Here is a 22,082-nt window from a genome sequence, read left to right as displayed (position 1 = left end):
CTAATTTCTACTAATCTTATTCTAATTTATGGAATATTTTTTATAGAATTTAATATTTCCAAGGATTGCAACAATTACCTAGAGGTATCTGTGCAGACTTTCTTAGAATGCAATAATTACTGACTTATTAGGTCTGAAGGCATAGCTGATAAGAACTCACCAGATTCTCAAGAGTTCCTACATTTTAACTGTTGATAAATTCATTGTTTTACAGCCCACCTAAGTGTGGGTGTGTGGGGAAGGGGCAGGGGAACTCACTCACAATGTAACCTAAAGGAGGTAACCATCTGTGGAGATAAGTATCCAATGATGATCACATACAGGAAAACACAAACCGTTCTTATCCTTTATCCCAGTGAACTTGAGGTACTCATCACGAAGAACCGGATAGCACTATGACCTCCTTGAGTGACATGCCCCTTGGTTTCTCTCGTTACTTTTTTGTTTCTGTTTAATATGCAAATGTGAGTGTGAGATCTGCAGTGTTTTTGCATACACTAACTTAAAATGAATATAAGTACAGTTTTCTGAAATGTTTCTATTGAAATACATTACCTAAAAATAAAAAATAAAATTGCCCTGACCAGTTTGGCTCAGTGGATAGAGCGTCAGCCTGTGGACTGAAGGGTCCCAGGTTCGATTCCAGTCAAGGGCATGTACCTTGGTTGCAGGCACATCCCCGGTGGGGGGTGTGCAGGAGGCAGCTGATGAATGTTTCTCTCTCATCGATGTTTCTAATTCTCTATTCCTCTCCCTTCCTCTCTGTAAAAAATCAATAAAATATATTAAAAAAAAATAAAAATAAAAAAGAATTGAATACTTTCAACGTATTCTTTACAGTAAAAAAGTTATTTTTTAGAAGCAAAAGTACAACTAATTAAGAAAATACATTAGAAATCTTTGAAAGCACAGTTATCCCAATTATTAACAAAAACACTACTATCCCTATGGTAGCAGTTCATACAAATTATAGCACAGTAACAAGAGAAAAGTTGCTTCAGGAGATTACAAATTCTAATTTAAAGAATGACTCCAAGATGTCATCATGAAAATAACACCAGGGAATAAAATGTGAATGGAGAAATGAAGAGAAAATGACCAGAACTGAGAGAGACTTTAAGAGAATAGATTTGGGAACTCAAGTAAAATATGTGCTATTTATTTTAATGATTTTTATTACAAATGGATAACAATTTTCTGCCACCATTCAAACTAATAAGAATAGCTTTTAAAAATAGGAATAATAATCTGAAGAAGAAAAACATGTACACACCAAGATTGACGTGAAATACCTGGATGCTTTAGAAACTAGACTAAAAAGTGAGCTGCCTACTATGAGATAAGATTCAGCAAGTAAAATAATTTGAATAAACAGTTTGTTTTTAACATTGTCTGGAAGACAATTTTTAAATGCAAAAAATAATTTTAAATTACTAGAAAAACATTAAGAATTACTAAGAAATTTTAGCTGGATGATTATGAGTTTTATTTTCTCTACAACCTCCTCGATTGGCCAAATTAACCTGAGGTAATTTATGTCTTGCTTGAGAAAAGTAATGTTTATATTAGGTTAGAATTTATAGCAATGGGGGGATACTGCTTGAATTATATAACATTTTTCTGTCTAATTCTCAATAACATAAATCTGAGCTATTAAAATGCTTCTTAATTTCTTATTTTGAGTTATACCAACAGTTAATAAACCTAAGATCATATATTAAAACTAAAATAGCAATATGAAATCATATTTTAAATATGCTGTTCAGTTGCTTCTGTGGGATAGAGATTATTCTATAGATATGAGTCAAACACATGTATACTGAGATATTAAATTCTTGAGAAGGAATATTCTTAAAGTGATACTATACCAAAATAAAATGTTTTTAGTATTGTATTCATTTCTTGTTACTACAAAACAGTTTTCAATAGAGATATGAAATGCAGTGCAAGTCTCAGAATACAATGGATTTTAATCTCCAAATTTCTTAGAGTACTAAAAATGATATGTAGCTACATATTTCAATATGTGTGTTTAAATGGTTGGAGGTAATAGACATAAAAAACAAAGTAACAATAGTATTTGAGCTTTAGCAATGATGTTTCTTTGATGGAGTTAAAATGTATTATCCTACAGGAACTACTTTCAGAGGAAATCATTATACTGGCCTGAGAATTTAGGTATGTTTCAGTTGTACCAAATGATCACAGCTCTTAAAACAGTGTCCGTGCCAAAAGTTCCTCTATATTTAAGGATATGAAAGTACAATCCATAAAATTCATCTGAATTTTATTCACACAGACAATAAATTAAACCACTTTCATACTCAGGTAAATGGACTGATTGCCTAGTCTTCAGATTGGATTTCATAATTCAGATCTACTTTAATTTAAAGAAAAGAAACAAAGTAGAAAAAAAACTGAATATAGAAGCCTACTTCATTTTGCTAAGTAAGGTGGTATAAAAATTCAATAATAGCACAACTGATATCTGAGAATCCATAATGAACAGGCTGTAGGACAGCTATTTTAAAAATGTAATAATAGAATCTCAGAGAAATTTCTGTCAAAATAAAAGAGAAAAAGAATAGGACATGCAATGAGAACTAGAAACGAAAGATGTTTAAATCCAATAGGCAAATCAATGATTAGGGAGCAAAGTGGCACCAAGAATAATAAAACTGCCTACCACATTGCAAATATAACTGTGAACAGAAAATTGCTTGAGGTGATTATCAAAAGTTACAGTAATCAATGGAACACCGTAAAGGGCATTAATTAGAGCTCCGTGGTGTCCTAGACTGATAATGTGACTGTCCAGGAAGGCAGCGGCAGGAGCTTTCATCGGAGTAAATACAGGGCGCTCCGATTATAAATGACCTGGTGACCAGCCATTGCCATAATCAGAAAAGAGAAAACAAAATGCCACTTGTCCCTACAGGCTCACAGAGTCCATCAAAAGGAAACTGATCTAAAGGTAGATATAAGGACAGAGTAAAAGGGAATCTATACTTTTGGACAATTTTTAATGATTACAGAAAACAAAGTTCATCCTAGAAGCCAATAGACACACAAACATAACAATCGTTTCCGGAATGAATCGGATCCACTGCACACACACATGCGCACACACACATACACACACAGTGTACTTTTCAGAGATAGATTTAGCCTTTTTAAAATAATCTTGGTTGACTGTGCCCAGATAGTCCACAGTTCATCAGGTTGGATGGAAATGAGACAACTGTGTCAACAATGCTGCCGGACAGACGTCAAGGGCAATGTTTTTGTTTACTGCAGTGGAAGGAAGCGGAATAGAAATGCCCCCTCTGAACACCTAGTAATCTAATCATTTCATGATACTATGTTAGTCATTTCATAATGCTTTCATGACTAACTAAAATGACTGGTTTAGATTTCATGACATAATGTAAAAAAAAAAAAAATAGTTGTTTTGGTTCAGTATCCTACCTAGAACTCAAAAGAGAACATGGTGATTTGTGATTTCCATTTCAGCTTAGAAGGGGTCTCTACAGTCCTCATAACAACAAAAAGGCCAAACAAACTGAAAATCAACAGCTTTTTTTAGATCCCTCAGAAAATGTAATCACAGGGAAGATGGATTCCCTCGAAATTAGAGAGACAAACAGGTGGATGCAGAGGATCACAAAAGCCTGGAGGAGCCCCTAGGAGAAGAAATGTTAAGAGATCTCTGGCCTGTGTGGCTCAGTTGGTTGAGTGTCTTCCCATGAAACAAAAGATCACAGATTTGATTCTGGTGAGGGCACATTGCTGGGTTGCAGACTTGATCCCCAGTAGCAGGGGCACAGGAGGCAGTTATCCCCAGCCACCCATGTCTGTCTGGCTCTCTCTCCTACCTTCCTCTCTCTAAAGTCAATAAAAACATTTTTAAAAAGAAATATTAAGAGAAGTTCTTTGGAAAATAATACATATAAGTCAGAAACTTAGATTCACATAAATAGAGAAGGCCTGTTGGGGGGGAAATAAAGAAGGTAAAATAAAATATTTTATTTTTATTCATAATTGATCTAATAGTTAATAATCTGTTCTAAATTATAATAATAATGTATTCAATGATTCAAATGTAGGTAAGTGAAACTAATACCAGCAATGTTATAAGGGATGGGAAAAAGGGACTAGGAATACTCTGCCATCAGGTATTTGCAGTAAGTGTAAAGTGGTATTGTGTTATCTGAAAGTGGACTAAGTTGGTGGTAAACTTACAATGTAAACTCTAAGGCAACTACCAAAAAAGGTACAAACAATAGTATAATTGATATGTTAAAAGAGGAGACAAAATGACATAATATAAAATGTTCAATTATAAACAGAAAGATGAAAATCCGAAGAAGTCAATAAATGAAACAAAGAACAAAGGCAATGAATGGAAAACTAGAATAAGTGTGGTAGATGTTAATCCAGTTACATCAATAACCATTTTAAGCATCAATGATACAAATATATAAATTAAGGGACGGAAACTGTCAAAATGAATAAACTAGCAAGATCAAACTTTATGTCATCTACAAGAAACTCACACAAAATATAAAGACACACAGATTAAAAAGTAAAGGGATGGATAATGGGGGGAAAAGGAGACATATGTAATACTTTCAACAATAAAGAATCTAAAAAATAAAAATAAATAAATAACTACACACAAAAAATAAAGGGATAGAAAAAGATATACCATGATAACAGTAATCAAAAGAAAGATGGAGTAATTATATTAATTCCAGACAAAGCAGAATTTACAGCAAGGGACATTATCAGGGATAAAAATTGGCATTCCATAACAATAAACTGGTCAATACTCCCAAAAGACATAGCAATCCTGAAATATGTATATGCTCAACAACAGATAAAACTGCAAAGAAGAATAGATGACTCTACTATTATAGTTGAAGACTTCAAGACTTCTCTATTAGAAATGGACAGATCCAACAGGAAGAAAATCAGTAAGGACATAGTTGAACTAAACAGCACCATTAATCATCTGAATGTAATCGACATTTATAGAATACTTCTTCCAACAAAGTAGAATGCACATTCTCTTAGGCTTACACAGAACATTCACCAAGACGGACCACATTTTGGGTTATAAAACACACCTGAATGAATGTAAAAGTATAGAAATCATACAAAGTATGCTCTCAGAGCACAACAGAATTAAACTACAAAATAATAATAGAAAGATGGCTGGAGAACCATGGTGTTTAAACAACACACTTCGAAATACTACATGGCCCATACTAAAAAGAAATCAAGAGAAATTAAACAATATTTTGAACTAAACCAAAATTAAAATTAGTAGGATACAATTAAAGCAGTGCTAAGAGGAAAATTTGTGGCATTAAATTTGCATATTAGAAAAGAATAAGTATCTAAAGTTAAAAACCTAAACTTCTACTTTAGTAAATAACAAAAAGAACAAAAATTAAATCCAAAGTAAGTAAAACTAAATAATAAAAACTAGAGCTGAAATCTATATAATTAGAAACAAAAAATAAATAGAAAAAATAACTAAAATCAAAAATTGGTTTTTTAAAAAGTTCAATAAAATTGATAAATCTCTGGGTAGGTTAACTAAGCTAATAAAGAGAAAGAGAAGATACAAAGTACTAATATCAGTAATGAAAGAGGGGTCATCACTAATGATCCCATGGACATTAAATGTATACTAAAAGATGATTATAAACATTCAAAAACATAAGTCTATGACCACAAATTTGATAACTTAGATGAATTAATCAATTCCTTAAACAATATACTCAGCTAAAACTCACACAAGGAGAAATTTATAATCTGAATAGATCTATATCTATTTTTAAATATGTTTGTTAATTGATTTTTAGAGAGAGAAAAAAAATAATGATCAGCTGCCTCCTGCACAACCCCTACTGGAGATCAAGCCAGGAACCCAGGCATGTGCTCTGAACAGGTGACCTTTTCATGCATGGTACAATCCTTAACAGCTGAGCCACACACACCAGGGCAGAATTGCCCTGGCAGATCTATGTCTATTAAAGTAATTGAATCAATAATTAATAACCTGTCAAAACATAAAGCACCAGGACCAGATGGGTTCACTGTCAAATTCCATCAAACATTCAAGGAAAAAAAAATATAGCAATTCTCTATAATTTATTTTGGAAAAACAAAGCAGAGGACATATGTCCCAATTCATTCTATGAGGCCAGCTTTATCCTAATGCCAATACTGAAGAAAGCCATTACAAGAAAAGAATTTAAGACTGATATCTGTCATGAATATGCATGTAAAAAGGGCCAACAAAATATTAGCAAATAATATCCAACAATATATTAAAAATATAAAACACCTCAAGCGAGTGTGATTTATTTCAGGTGTGCAAAGCTTGTTCAACATTCAAAAATCAATAATGTAATCAAGAATATTAATAGCCCACCCAGCATGACTCAGTGGTTGAGCATCAACCTATGAACCAGGAGGTCATGGTTCGATTCTCGGTTAGGGCACATGCCTGGGCTGCAGACTCGATCCCTGGTGTGGGGCGTGCAGAAGGCAGCCAATCAATGATTCTCTCTCATCATTGATGTTTCTATCTCTCTCTCCCTCTCCCTTCCTCTCTAAAATCAATAAAAATATATTATTTAAAAAGAACCTTAATAAATCCTATCTATATATGGAGAAAAAAGCATTTGACAAAGCCTAAGACCTATGCAATGATAAAAATTCTCAGCAAACTAGTAATAGAGGGTGACTTCTTCAAATGGATAAAGAACATCTATAAAAACCCTACAGTTCACATTATATTTAATGGTGGCAAACCAGATGCTTTCCTGCTAAGATCAGGAACAAGGCATGGATGTTCCTTCTTACCACTCCTATTTTAGATCATAATGGAAATCCTAGATAATGCAATAAAACAGAAATAGTAAATAAAAGATATATAGATAGAAAAGAAAAGAAATATTTGCAAATGATATAGTTATCTATATAGACAATTCCAAAAAATCAACAATAATAACAACAAAAAGTCTCCTGAAACTAATAAGCAATTATAACAAAGTTGTAGGGTACACGATTAACATACAAAAGACAATTGCTATCTTGTGTACCAACAATGAAGACATTAAAAACACAATACATTTATATTAGCTCCAAAAATATGTGAAATACTTAAGTCTCAATCTAATAAAATATGTACAAGGTCTATATGAGAAAAAGTCTGATGAAAGAAATCAGAGAAAATGTAAATAAATGGAGATATAGCCCATGTAAATAAACAGGAAGATTAAATATTATCAAGATGGTAGTTATTCCCAAATTGATATATACATTACAAGAAAATTATGAACAAATGTGTGGTTATGGACCAAATGCTTCTAAAATTTATATGAAAAGACAAAAGATACAGAAGAGTCAATCAACACAATGTTAAAAACTAATTTAGAGGACTGACACTACCCAACTTCAGGATTTACGATAAATCTTTAGTATTAAAGACAGTGTGTTATTAGCAAGCAATAAATGCAATAAAGACAGCTCAGAAATAAATACACACAAATAGAGTCCACTGATCTTTGACAAAGGAACAAGGCAAGTGGAGAAAGGATAATCTTTTGAATAAATGGTGATAGAACAACCAAAAAATAGTAAATCAAGACACAGACCTTACACCTTTCACAAAAATTCACTCAAAATAGATCATCACCCTAAATGTAAAATGCAAAACTGTAAAACTTGTACAAGATAACATTAGAAAAAATATAGTTGACCTTGGATTTGGTGATTTTTATTTATTTATATTTTAGATTTAACACCAAAGAATGATCTATAACAGAAATAATGATAAAATGAACTTCATTAAGGTAAAAAAACAAACAAAAAAACACAGACATAAAAAACTTCTTTGTGAAAGACATTGTTAAGAGAATAAGAAGACAGGTCACAAATTGCACTATATATATACTAGGGGCCCGGTGCAAGAAATTCGTGCACTGGGGTTGGGGTTCCCTCAGCCCAACCTGCCCCCTCTCACATACTGGGTGCCCTCAGGGGATGTCCTACTGATGGCTTAGGCCCGCTCCCCACTCTCCTTTGTGGGAGGCAAGCGGGCTGATCAGGGGAAGGCACCAGCCCCATCACCCCACTGCTGCAGCCACTACCAGTCACCACAGCCACGAAGGTGTTTTCATCAACACGGACTCCAGTCCCTTCACCAAGAAAAAATGACAACTTTCTTTAGGCATTTTCAAGATGTGTCTTTCATAGGATATGCTTTTTTTTTTTTAATCCTCACCTGAGGGTATGTTCCCATTGATTTTTAGAGTGTGGAAGAGAGAGGGAGAGACAGAGAGAAACATCAATGTGAGAGGGACACTTTGATTGGTTGCCTCCTGTATGAGCCCTGACCATGGGCGCCAGGTTGGGGGGCATGCAGGGACCCCTGGGCCGCACGCAGTGGTGGCCCCCAAGGGTCTCCACACACCCCAGAGGCCAGCAGCCAGCCCCCCATCATGTGCGCCAGGCTAGGGACGTGGACCCAAACTGCCTCTTGGTGCTGGAGCATTCCCAAGCGGCTGGGGGCACTATGGTGACAGGGGATGTTTCCATCCCGCCCCGCCCCCAGCCCCTTGGCTCCTGCACCTATAGGCTCAAAGTGGCCAGGGGGGGCGTTCTGGGAACCCTGCCACTCAGGACCTAAGCAAGGGGCCTACAGGCTCGGACTGGCCTGGGTCCTGAGGATGTTTGTGGGACCCAGCCCCTTGGCGCCTGCACCCTTAGGCTCCAAGTGGCCAGGGGGCATTCTGGGACCCTGCCACTCAGGACCTAAGTGCGGGCCTACAGGCTCTGATCGGCCTGGGTCCGGAGGATGTTTATGGGACCCAGGCCACTCAGGACCTAAGCGCAGGCCTACAGGATCTGAGAGGCTTGGGTCTGAAGGATGTTTCCCAGACCCAAGACTGCTGCAAGTGTTTGGGGGCGGGAACTTTCCAGTGTCGCTATGGCAACATGGGAATGTTCCCGCCCCACCAAGGCTCCCAGTGGCCAGGGGGCGTTCTGGGGCCCCTGCCCCTCAGGACCTAAGCGCGGGCCTACAGGCTCTGAGCGGCTTAGGTCCCAGACCCCAGACTGCTGCAAGTGTTTGGGGGCGGGAATGTTCCCGCCCACCAAGGCTCCCAGTGGCCAGGGGGCGATCTGGGGCCCCCGCGGCTCAGGACCTAAGCAATCCCGCCTGGGTCCGGAGGATGTTTATGGGACCCAGGCTGCTCAGGACCTAAGCGCAGGCCTACAGGATCTGAGAGGCTTGGGTCTGAAGGATGTTTCCCAGACCCCAGACTGCTGCAAGTGTTTGGGGGCGGGAATGTTCCCGCCCACCAAGGCTCCCAGTGGCCAGGGGGCGATCTGGGGCCCCCGCGGCTCAGGACCTAAGCAATCCCGCCTGGGTCCGGAGGATGTTTATGGGACCCAGGCTGCTCAGGACCTAAGCGCAGGCCTACAGGATCTGAGAGGCTTGGGTCTGAAGGATGTTTCCCAGACCCCAGACTGCTGCAAGTGTTTGGGGGCGGGAATGTTCCCGCCCACCAAGGATCCCAGTGGCCAGGGGGCGTTCTGGGGTCCCCGCGGCTCAGGACCTAAGCGATCCCACCTGGGTCCGGAGGATGTTTATGGGACCCAGGCCGCTCAGGACCTAAGCGCAGGCCTACAGGCTCTGAGCGGCCTGGGTCCCGGAGGACGTTTACAGGACTCAGGCTGCTCAGCACCCGCATATACAAATTAACCACCATCTTGTTCGTTCTGATTGGCTGTGGGCGTAGCGAAGGTGCGGTCAATTTGCATGTTTGGGTATTATTAGGTTGGATATATATATATATATATATATATATATATATATAGAGAGAGAGAGAGAGAGAGAGAGAGAGAGAGAGAGAGAGGAAGGGAGAGGGAAAGAGAGAAGCATCAATATGAGAACAAAACATTAATTGGTTGCCTTCTGCATGCCCCCTACTGGGCATGTGCCCTGATCAGAAATTGAACCTGCAACCTGGGCATGTGCCCTGATCAGAAATCAAACCTGCAACCTTTACGTGCATGGGATGATGCCTAACCAACTGAGCCACCTGGTCAGGGCTGAAAGATTTTTTTAAAACACATATCTGGTAAAACAGCTCTTAAAACTCAACAATAAGAAAAAAACCTACAAATCAATGGACAAGAGATCTAAACAGACATCTCACCAAGGAAGATATACAGATGGCAAATAAGCATATGAAAAGATGCTGAACATCATATATTATTAAGGAATGGGAAATTAAGGCAAGATACCATTATGTATCTATTAAAATGACTAAAACCCAAAGCACTGAGAACACCAAGTCCTGCCAGTATGTGAAGCAGTTGGAATTCTCATTCATTGTTATTGGGGATAAAAAATTATACAGCCACTTTGACAGACATTTCGGAAATTTTGTAGGAACTACACATACTCTTACTATAATATCCATGAATTGTGTTCATTGACATTTACCCATATGCACTGAAAACACATGTCCACATAAAAATCTCTCATGAATGTTTCTAGCAGTTTTATACATAAGTGCGGAAACTTGGAAGCAACCGATATGTCCTTCAATAGGTGAATGGATAAAAAAGTGTGGTACACCCGGACAATGGAATACTCAGTGCTAAAAACAACTGAGCTACCAAGCCATGAATAGACATGGAGGACCCTTAAATGTATATTGCCAAGTGAACAAAGCTGAACAGAAAAGGCCATACAGTACATCCGTCCAATGCTCTGACATTCTGGGGAAAGGCAAAATATGGAGACAGTAAGAGATCATTGGTTAGCAGGGATTCAAGGAGAAGAAGCATTAGATCAGCAGATGGATTACAGATTTTTATGGAAGTGAAACTATTTTCTATGATATAGCAATGATGGATACACGTCATTATACATTGGTACAAACCCGTAGAACTCTAATGTACTCTGGGCTATAGTAATGCATCAATATTGGCTCATCCATTGTAATAGATATACTACACCAATGCAAGGTATGTGTGTGAAACAGTGTATGTGTGGAAGGGGAGTGATGAGAAGGCCTATGAGAACTCTGTATTTTCCACTCAAATTTTCTGTAAATATAAAACTGAAACTGCTCTAAAAATAAAGTCTATTAATATTTTTTAAAGAACTTGGTAAAAACAAGCAAACTAAAAATGAAAACATTCTATGTAATAATCCGATGTGCAATATTAAGAAAACAATGTTATTACAGAATTCCACATACATATTCAAATAATAATCACCCAAATCATCTACTTAATCTTTTGGGCTTCACAGAGGGAGGCAATAAGAGGCAGAAAATCACTCTTCAATGGACTTGCAAATTGTAGACAGCATAAATCAGAATGAAGCACCCAAGATAAAATATGCTAATTTTTGAAGTCAAATTTTTAAAAAAATCATCACATTTCTTTGTTCTTGAATAGCAGAGGTAGTCTTCTGAACCTCTCTCAGTCAGCTGTGGATCCACAGAAAACAGTAACTGGTGATAATGATTAATTTTAAAGATGAGTGTTTCATTGTTTGATAATTTAAATACTATTGAAAAGCATCTTAATTTGGAAGAAACTTGGCAATATACCAGTGTTTTCATTTAAGACCTTCTGGGGGAAAATTAAACAAGTATTATTTTCAACATAGTTCTCTGGGCTTAATGTCATGATGTTTTATAATACAATTTAAAATAAAACAATTATAAATAATCTTGAAACCTAAACAATGGCTTTTAAGTTTTACTTCATACCCTGTAGAGGTTGTAATTCTAATTATTTGCTGTTCAAGTTAATATTTTTATCATATCAACACCAAAGAAAGCAGTCTTAGATTAACATATCAATATTAGTTCTACTGTAAAAAAATCTACATCTCAAATATTAAAAAAATCATTCTTAATCATGAAAACAAAACTAAAGCAAGAATAAAAGAAGTTTAAGAAACAAAAATTATGAAAAATTATCATTTAAATAACATATCACCAATTTGAGTGAACTTGAATATTTATAATCTCTTTTATTACTGTAGTAATAAAAGACTTTTGTTTTAATTGGTTGATATTTGATAAAGTGTGGAACTATATGACACCCAATATAGTTTCACTATCAATTATGCAAGAATTCAGAGCATTGCCTTGTCTACACTCTGGTATTTTTAGAATTAAAATTGAAGATTTCTCAAATAAAACTTCTAAAAACCCAAATCCCAAACCTGCTTACAATTTTCCTTTTGTAGAAAATCAGAAATAAACGTTATAAAATTATACTGTACAATATTCAGGCGAGTCAAAAATATAAACACTGAAGGCCTCCTACCTTATCATGGCATTTTTTCCATCACTCCTTGTACACCAAACCTGCCGGGTTTGATAACCTATTTCTATGTCCCAGGGCTTGGCATGGTGATGTGGCTTGTAACTTGGATATCTCAAGGTGACTTGCTCCTTTGAATCAGAGCTAAAATCCAGAACAGTTCTTCCGGTTAGGTTAATGTCCTTCAGCTGAGGCAGTCTACATTTACTCCACGGGCCAACTTTAAGGCTGAAAGTGTATTCCTCTTCCCCAAGAGGACAGGAAATGGGAGCGTCACAGATCCTTGTCTCCGTCAGATTGGGACAGTGAGAGCCTCCATAGAGAGGGGGAGCGATGGCCACGCGAGTTCTGTGCTGCAGTCGCTTCCCGCACCCCTTGCTACACTTGGACCATTGTGAGAACTCAGACACAACACAATCCCGGGGGCAAGGAATGAGGCAAGCTTGTTCTGTGGGGGGCTGAGGGGCAAAGTGTTCACATATTTCACTTGCAACCATGGTTCTGTTCAACTTCTGAACACAGCGCACAGTCCGGTGCTGCAGCCCATGCTGGGCTGTCACGCACTCTGAGGTCCGAGGCTTGGCCTGGCCCAGGACGGGGGGCACAAGCACACAGTGGTGCCAGTCAGAGACCTCCCACTGGAAGAGGTCGCTGTGCCAGTCACAGACTCGGAAGCAGCTTCTCTCCTTTGGAGGCCTGTGGCTCTCATCACAGCTAGACGGGTGACTTGTCCAACCTTCAAAGTGGAAGCACCACAGTGTACGAGTCTGGACTCCCCCAGGCCCACAGTCTCCTGTACACCTTCCCCAGGGGCCTACAGGCAGAAAAACAAAGTGTCAATTACTCAGAGCTCCATGCCACCATCAACACAAGAACAGGACAATCTGCATACTTTTCGTACAGCTGATGTGAAATTACAAATTTTGGTGGACAATATAATTTAGTGGTTAAGAATGTGATTCTCCATCAGTTGGCCTTTATGTAATCCCAGTTTATTTCCTCTCTTACTAGCAATATAAACTTGGACAAATTACTTCAAATTTCTAAACCTTGTCTGGCTGGAGAGGCTCAATTAGTTGAGTGTCGTCTTATGCACTGAAAGGTTGCTGGTTCAATTCCTAGTCAGGGCACATGCCTGAGTTGCAGGCTTGATCACCAGTCTGGGCATGTACAGAAGGCAACTGAATATTTCTTTCTCACATTGATGTTTCTCTCTCTCTCTCATAATCTCTATCTACCTATCTATCTATCTCTCCCTTGCTATCTCTAAGCATGTCCTTGGTTGAGGATTAAAAAAAATGTCTTATGGAAAACAGTGTGGAGTTTCCTCAAAAAATTAAATATGGGACTGCCATTTGACCCAGTGATCCCACTTGTAGAAATGTATCCTAAGAAACTTGAAGCACCAATCAGAAAGAATGTCTGCACCCCTATGTTCATAGCAGCACAATTTGCAATAGCTAAGATCTGGAGACATCCCAAGTGCCCATCAGAGATGAGTGGATAAAAAAGCTGTGGTACATTTTCACAATGGAATACTATGCAGCTGTAAAAAGAAATAACTCTTACCATTTGCAACAGCATGGAGGGACCTGGAGAATATTATGCTAAGCGAAATAAGCCAGTCAGAGAAAGACAAGTATCACATGATCTCACTCATATGTGGAATATAATGAACAAAATAAACTGATGAACAAATTAGATCCAGAGACATAGAAGCATAGAACAGACTGTCGAATCTCAGAGGGAACATGGGGGAGGGTGGGTAGGTGGGAAGAGATCAACCAAGAACTTGTATGAGTATATGCATAACCCATGGACACAGACAAAAGGGTAATGAAGGCCTGGGGCGAGTGGGGGGTGGGGGTGGGGCGGGGAGAAACAGGATAGAAGAGGTCAAGGAGAAAAAAGGGGGACATATGTAATAATTTCAACAAAAAATAAATAAATGTCTAAGCCTTAGTTTCCTTAAATACATAGAAAGAAGATAATAAAAAGCACTGTTCTGAAGATCAATGATATAATGTGGTGCCAAGTAGACAATACTTAAAAAAAGATTGGAATCACTGTAATTATTATGTTCTAAAGCCTATATATCTAATTCATTATTAATACTTTCCAGTTGGGCAGTGTTTCATCTAAAAGAAAAGCCCTAAATCCAAGTTTTAATAAAGTAGGATTTATCATGTTTTCAATCCTTTGGCTCATATCCTAAATAGCTCAGAAGAGAAATATGTTATTAAAAAATAACCTGCCAAATTATCCTAAATATATTTTCATTTTCTAAATAGTTGTCCTCAATTGTGGTGTTTTCTTGCAGAATAAATTGCATAAAAAAGAAAAATATGACATAGGGGATAAAAGTAAGGTCATAAAGGAATAATTAGTGCAGATTTGCCTTTGGAAACCCTGCTCCTACAGTCCTTGAAATATATCCCTTTTGATTTCTGATAGGTATTGACTTCAGGTAAAGCTTCCCACATTGCCTTGTCATATGCCAAATCTTTAAATTAATGAATTAGTGTTTTGGGGAAAGAGTCCAAGAAATGAGCAGATGAAAAACCTGCCAGTTTGATGTTTCTCACTTTTTTTTTTTTGGTGACATACCAGCTGGCTTGTCCTAGAGGCCAATTATCTATCTTTTCACAAGGACTCCAAGTGACCCCATTTTGTGTCAATAGAAAAAATAAAAGATTTCTCCCTTTCACTTTACTTAAATATGTAATATAAACCTGGAAAATGTTTTTCAGCTGAATCAGGTAACTTTTGCCCCCTATACTAGGGTTGTGATAATCATAAAAGCAAGTCACACCCTGAAAAATGTTTTAAATTATTCAAGTGAGAGGAAGAAGGTATAGTCTTTCCCAAAATTGGATACAACATCCAAAATGTCACTTAATTACTTCATGGAATATACTTCATGCACACCTATTGCATGTCTAGGAATAGTACATGTGTGCACAGTCACATGCACTAGCAGCCCCAGAGACAGGTATTTGCAACTGGGGCCACATGCCACATGAGGATCTCACAGTTTAGTGGACAACAGTTTGGGTTCTAATACACACCGTCATCCTAGTTCTTCCTCACAGCCCCGCTCTGGGTATGTAAACCTGATGTTCTAGGCCAGTGGTCGGCAAACTGCGGCTCGCGAGCCACATGCGGCTCGCGAGCCGTGGTTTGCCGCTCTGTTCACTAATGAGTTTGCCGACCACTGTTCTAGGCATTATCCTGTGAAGCTAGAGTTCCGGTGATTCTTTACTTTGTGAGCGGGATTAACATAGAAAATACGCCCTCTTCTTTTAGTACCTCCACACTAGAGTCTCCTCTTGCAGAAATGGACAGAGGAGTTTCACTAGAGTAAATCGGCTTCTACTCACCAAACGCCCTTGGTTTCCCACATGCTTCCCCAGGCCTGTTGCCCCAGCCTTGCTCGTGGCCCAGGACATGTGCATGGAAAGTGGTGCTCTCAGCACAAACTGATCTGCTCTCAAGTCTCCTGGTTCCCTACTAGATCGCTCACAGCTTTGTACTTTGTATATTGAGATATCCATCGTTACATAAAAGGTATTTTCAGGCTTAATATGTCCAGCTGTTCTGGAGTAGTTTCAGTTTAATATGCCATTCCCTGTCTATCATGTCAGACTAAACACGCAAATTTTTATTATTACCAAGAAAAAAATATTTCCACAGTTATTCAGTAAAGGAACATTTCAAAAAGACATATGATTGCAGCCAACTTTTAAAATCCAAAATCAGCCTTGAGTGGTAGAAAAGTTATTTGGATAAATTTAAAGGAAACATTTTTGTAAAGCACTGGGTTTTAAAATAATGGCTGCCAGTTTATCTCTATTTGCTTAGGTATCAAATGCACACTTTTCCAGTTAGGATTTATGTGTGTGTGTGTGTGCGTGTATGTGTGCAAATTAAAGAATTTAATACCAGAAAAGTTAAGTCATTTCAAACTAATGTTGAAAAAAGTTAATATTCAAGTTAACTCACCCAGAACATTTTACAAAGGGATCCCTATTCTTACTTTTAACGCATTTAATTAACACATTTCTTAGTAGTAAATGTTGTTTTCTTATAAGTTTTCTGCCTACTTCTAAAATTCTGAAGGTAGCTTTTTTTTTGTTTTGTTATTTGAAATCATTAACATTTTAAACATTGTAAATTACTATTCTTTCCTTAGCTTTCAAATCCTCCATCTAAACAGAATTTTCCAAACAGGAATATTTTTTCTAGATCAATGGAAGACAAAAGATATCTATCCTATATAATAAAGAGGTAATATGCAAATTGACCCTCACTCTGTCAGGCCGTCACAAGATGGCTACGCCCACAGCGGAGGCAGGGTTCCTGTAACGAGCCATAACGAGTGATCAGCAGGGACCTGAGGCTGTGTGGCATTGGGCCTGGGCGTGACACCTGAGGCTGTGCCCTCCCTGCCTGACAGGGCATGCTGGGGGCCCTCAGACTGTGCCCCCAGCCCCGGCGCTGGGCCGGAGGATCTCAGGCCATGCCTCCAGCCCAGTGGAGCTTGACAGGGTACCTCAGGCCACACCCCACCACTCGGCAGGGCTTGATGGGGGACCTCAGGCCGTGCCCTCCACCCCGGCATCATGCTGGGGGACCTCAAGCCGGGCTGGGGGACCTGAGGGTGTGCCAGGGGACTTGAGTCTGCGACCCCACCCAGCAGGGCTTGATGGGGGACCTAAGGCTGCACCCACCACCCAGCAGGGCTTGATGGGGGACCTAAGGCTGCACCCACCATCCAGTGGGGCTTGACAGGGGTGGGACCGTCTGGGTCTGGATCTTGCCCAATGGGGGTGGGGATGGCCAGATCTGGGTTTTGCGCGATTTTGAGGTGCACGCAAGTGGGTGAGGACATGACTCTGGGTCCCGCAGCGTGCCCCAGACTCTGACAGGAGGAAGATTTTCATATACATTTTACTAATTTTCTTTCATCTCTGACACTTCTATTATAGAGAAAGGGCAAATAGCAATATTAAAATATTTCCTCTAATTAATTTCCTTTTAATGTGCACGAATTTTGTGCACTGGGCCACTAGTCCTATATAATAAAAGGGTAATATGCAAATTGACTAAATGGCGGAATGACTGGTTGCTATTACGCACACTGAACACCAGAGGGCAGATGCTCGACCCAGGAGCTGTCCCCCAGTGATCAGTGTGCTCCCACAAGGGGATCGCAGCTCAGCCACAAGCCAGGCTGATGGCTGGTGAGCACAGAGGCCTACCTCCGAGGCAGTGCTAAGAATGTCTGACTGTGGCCATCAGTCAGACATCCCCCCTGGACCGCGAAAAGGCTGGGCTGAGGGACCCCCCCACAAGTGCATGAATGTTGTGCACCAGGCCTCTAGTTAACAAATAATTACTGCCATTTATTGAAGGCTAGCGATGGTGGGCTGCACTTGGCTGGCACCAGGGGACTGTTCAATATTTAGGAATTTTACCAGGTGGCTATTAAATCATTCTTAGTTGGAAATTGGCTGGGGTGGGAGGATTTATATCACACTACAAATCAAGGCCTTGTGTGTGTTTTTAAACAGCCGGTTTACATCATGCCATAGTGATTTGCCAAGTACCTTCCTGTTCCTTAATTGGCCCTGTGAGCTGGAGCACCTCTTATCCATTGGTGAAAACGAACATCAGAGAACTTACAAAGCACGTCCAAGGGTACACAGCCAGCATGTGGTCACCAGAATGGGACTCCGGCCTGGGGGCCTCCTAGCTTGGGCTCTTGCCCTGCATTTGAAAGAAGCCCTTTCTAGGTGGGCGTTGGTATGTGTGATCCTAAAATCACAAGGCAGATTTGTTTGTAGCTTAGTTGTGATCTATTTGTTAGTTAATATTCTTTTGAGTATGAATAGAACAAATAATCAAAATGGTATGTGAGCAGGGGTTTCCACTCCTGGCCCTGGAAAGTTAGGAGAGCAGTTTCTGCACAGTAAGATGCATGGGTGTTTACAAACACTAGTCAGGACATTAGGGAGGCACAGTCGAGAAGGAATAGTTTCTTCTTATGTTAAAACAACTAAAAACCAAGTAAATAACAAGCAGATGTAAAGTGAATTGTGTTCGCTTGGAATAAGTGAAAAAAAAAGTTGCAAGCAAGACCTATGCGATGGAGAGCAAGACCTCTCAGCAATTGACCTATAACAATTTTCATTTTTCAGGCAAGGAGAGAAAATGTATTCTGTTATTTATTCATTTATGGTTGACTATGAACGTTAAACACACACAATAGTAAAAATCACACGGCCCTGAGAAATTCTGCCAATTCAAAAAACATGCATGTTAAAGTGAAACGTGACCTGCAGTTTAAGAAATCTTATGCCCCTTGTCCATGTTCAGAAATGAAAGAGCATATTTAAGCCGAAACCAGTTTGGCTCAGTGGATAGAGCATCGGCCTACGGACTGAAAGGTCCCAGGTTCGATTCCGGTCAAGGGCATGTACCTTGGTTGTGGCACATCCCTGGTGGGGGTGTGCAGGAGGCGGCTGATCTATGTTTCTCTCTCATCGATGTTTCTAACTCTCTATCCCTCTCTCTTCCTCTCTGTAAAAAATCAATAAAATATATTTAAAAAAGAAAGAGCATATTTAAATTTTGAGCAGTTGCATAAAGAAAAAATATCACCTTTAAATTTATCATACATATAAAATATGGTTATATTCAGAATATATATCTAAAGATAATCTAAAGAAAAATATAAGAAACCCTTATTTTTAGACATCGGTCATTTTATATTTCTTAATTGAGAATGGGTCTCAAGTAATCAAATAAAACAAAATTTAGAAAAATTAAAATTTAAATCAAAAGTTTAACTACAGACATAATATGGCTCTAAATTAAAATGCATACTGTGTTATATTTGCAGAAAACATTTCAATGTTATAATGGGAATAGTGATTCTGTACTTTTTTACCTGGACCAACATTATATAAAAACATCATCCACCTGCATCTTGCTACCCTTTCTGTGGAATAAACACAGTTACCCTGGAATAAATTGCTACGTATTTTAAGTCATGTCAGTTTCAATTAGCAGGTTAAAATTCTGGTGTAAAAAGTAAATTGTTTGGACTGGAAGGGTAGCATTAATGAACTCTCAGGTCACATTCACAATTAATACTGTGATATCTCTCTCTCTCTCTCTCTCTCTCTCTCTCTCTCTCTCTCTCTCTCTCTCTCTCCCTCTCTCTCCCTCCTGCCTGTGTTTTTGTAGAAAGTGCAAATATCTGAAGAGTCTAGTGTAATATTCCTCCAGAAGAAGAAAAGTGCTGGCACCTTTCTTCTCTTGATTAAATTATCCTAACTGAATTAGTTTAGATGAATGTATCACTCAATCTAAATCATCACATTTAAGACCACCTGCTAGTTGTCTGAACTTTAGGTTGGTATTCACTATGATGCCTTCAAAAAAGAAAAAAGAAAAAAAAGGAAGAAGAAGAATCCTAGAGGACAGAGAGAATAAGCATACACCCCACAGTTTTTGCACAGTTCTTGCCACTGTTTGAGGCAGCAACCCTGATTTAATACCATTCATTCAATAGGAAATTATTTTTTTATTATTCATTTTTTAAACCACAGCTTTTATTATTCTGACATTGCTTTATTTTTAACTGGAGCAAAAGGGGTTGAGGAATGACATAAATGCCAATGCAGAGCTTTAGTGTCTTAAACAAATTGTTTGCAGATCATTGCTACATCAAAGCTCTCATAAACCTCAGAATTACAAAAGGCAAGATCAGACAACACTGGCTTACCTGTAAGATGCCTCACCTCCAAGAAAAAGCTTGAAATTTATGTAGTGTCTTTTCAAAAAGCTTTCATATCAACCATGATATAATTAATGTCATATCTTCCTTTACATAGTGGACAATTATCTAAGAAACGGCATTATCTAAGAAATCATATTTCTAAAATACATCAAAGAACTCAAAGAATAAAAAAAAAGTGTCATCTGAGTATTCATTTGTTAAAATAACCACTATTAATTAACCACTACTTGAAAGGCAGTGTATTATACTCTGGGGGTATAAAAATGAATGAGGCATTAAATATCTCTCAGAACCTGTGCATTGCATGTCATGCCCATTTGCTCATGAAAAGGACATGGGGCCCCTACTTCAGCCCTATCTATACTTAATTTATACACAGGACTGACAGTCTTTTTTATTTTTTATTTTATATCATTTTTAATTGATTTTAGAGAGAGAGGGAGAGAGAAATAGAAACATCAATGTAAGAGAGAATCATTGATCAGGCCACCTCCTGCATGCCCCCCATTGGGGACCAAGCCAGCAACCTGGGCATGTGCCCTGACCAGGAATCAAACCGTGACCTCCTGGCTCATAGGCTGACACAACCACTGAGCCACACCAGCAGGGCAGGACTGACAGTCTTAATGCTTGGACTTCCTAAAGCTCATTGGATCTAAAGCAGTAAACCGGAAGTTGGGAGAGAGCACTGGAGGCAGATATGCTCACAGAAGCCCCAAAGAGATGATAGTTTCCAAGACAATGTTTCTAAATCTATCATGATAATTAATAACCTTCCCAATACTAGCCACCCAATACTTTCTAAACTCACAGAGGAAACCTGTTCATCAGTAACAGCCATTAGTGAGTCATGCATCAGATATCAATAGAAATTCAATGGATAAAAAGTTTTTAAATGAGAAGGCATTTCAACCCTAACGCATTTCATCTAAAAACTCCATTGCACTTTTTACAGGAACCCAAAATTCCTTTATTAATATGAAAACTATTTCCAAATCACACGTTTTTGATCTCAAGGATGTGCGTGCTAAAACATTCCAATAAACCTCTTCAGAAAATTTTAACAGCAACAGTTAAAAGCTTCCAAATATAACTTCCTTTTCATAGGTATAAAGATATGCTTTTGAAGACAGTTCATGACTCCATGTGAGAACACCACAGAGTGATCGGACTGAATACTTAAACTCCAAAGTAAGCACAGCCATCTTTACTGGCATCCAGGCTTTCTGAGGGCTTGTGTTTTTGTTTGACACCTAACAGCACTTTCTGAGTCCATTTCATCTTGGTTAGACAGATGTCTCTTAATGAAAAGCAAAGTGCCTCTGTTACTTATCACTTATGGCTACAAATTATTAGTTGCCAGTGGCAACTAATCCATTAAAACGAGTTCAACAGCAAAGCATATTGGAAACCTATCTGAACGACTCATCAGTTAATGCCAACACCACAGACAGAAAACTACCCTTTAAAGATTGTTTATCAATATTTTTGGTTCCCGTTCCACTTTCTAAAAATTCTGAAGCCCAGAAGAGACTCTCAAACCTCATAAACGTCACTGCATTCTGACACAAAGTTGATCTTTTCTGATCACTAAACCCTATAGCCTGCTTACTGCCTAGAATGTGGGAATGAAAAGGGAATCATTTAGCCCACAGTGTTTGGAGGAGGCAATAAAGCCCAGGCAAATTCTTTTATTTGCCCCAGGTCACACAGTCATTTTGAGCGAGAAATGGGACTGACAATTCCATCCCAGACACCCGATCCAGTGCTATTTACACTACAGCACACTGGCTTCCTTTATGAAGCTCGAAGACTACAAGGAAAGAATAGGACCCCCAAAATGGTTGTAATCTGAGGTGTGGGGAAAGGAAGGGAGGAGAAACAACAAAAAGGTGGAAAT

The 22,082-nt window shown here is 38.7% G+C and overlaps 1 protein-coding gene across 1 annotated transcript in view; it reads right to left on the bottom strand.

The window, feature by feature from the left end:
* THSD7B (thrombospondin type 1 domain containing 7B) overlaps positions 1-22,082 on the bottom strand; it is a 759,963-nt gene that overhangs the window by 578,307 nt on the left and 159,574 nt on the right. Inside the window, exon 2 of the mRNA XM_028148195.2 lies at positions 12,379-13,189. Within this exon, the coding sequence (XP_028003996.2) occupies positions 12,379-13,189 (811 nt within the window). The remainder of the gene's footprint in view (positions 1-12,378; positions 13,190-22,082) is intronic.

Source organism: Eptesicus fuscus, chromosome 11 (genome assembly GCF_027574615.1).
Source record: "Eptesicus fuscus isolate TK198812 chromosome 11, DD_ASM_mEF_20220401, whole genome shotgun sequence".
Taxonomy (NCBI): domain Eukaryota; kingdom Metazoa; phylum Chordata; class Mammalia; order Chiroptera; family Vespertilionidae; genus Eptesicus; species Eptesicus fuscus.
The sequence above is the reverse complement of the archived record's forward strand: the minus strand, read 5'-3'. Positions and strand labels throughout refer to the sequence as shown.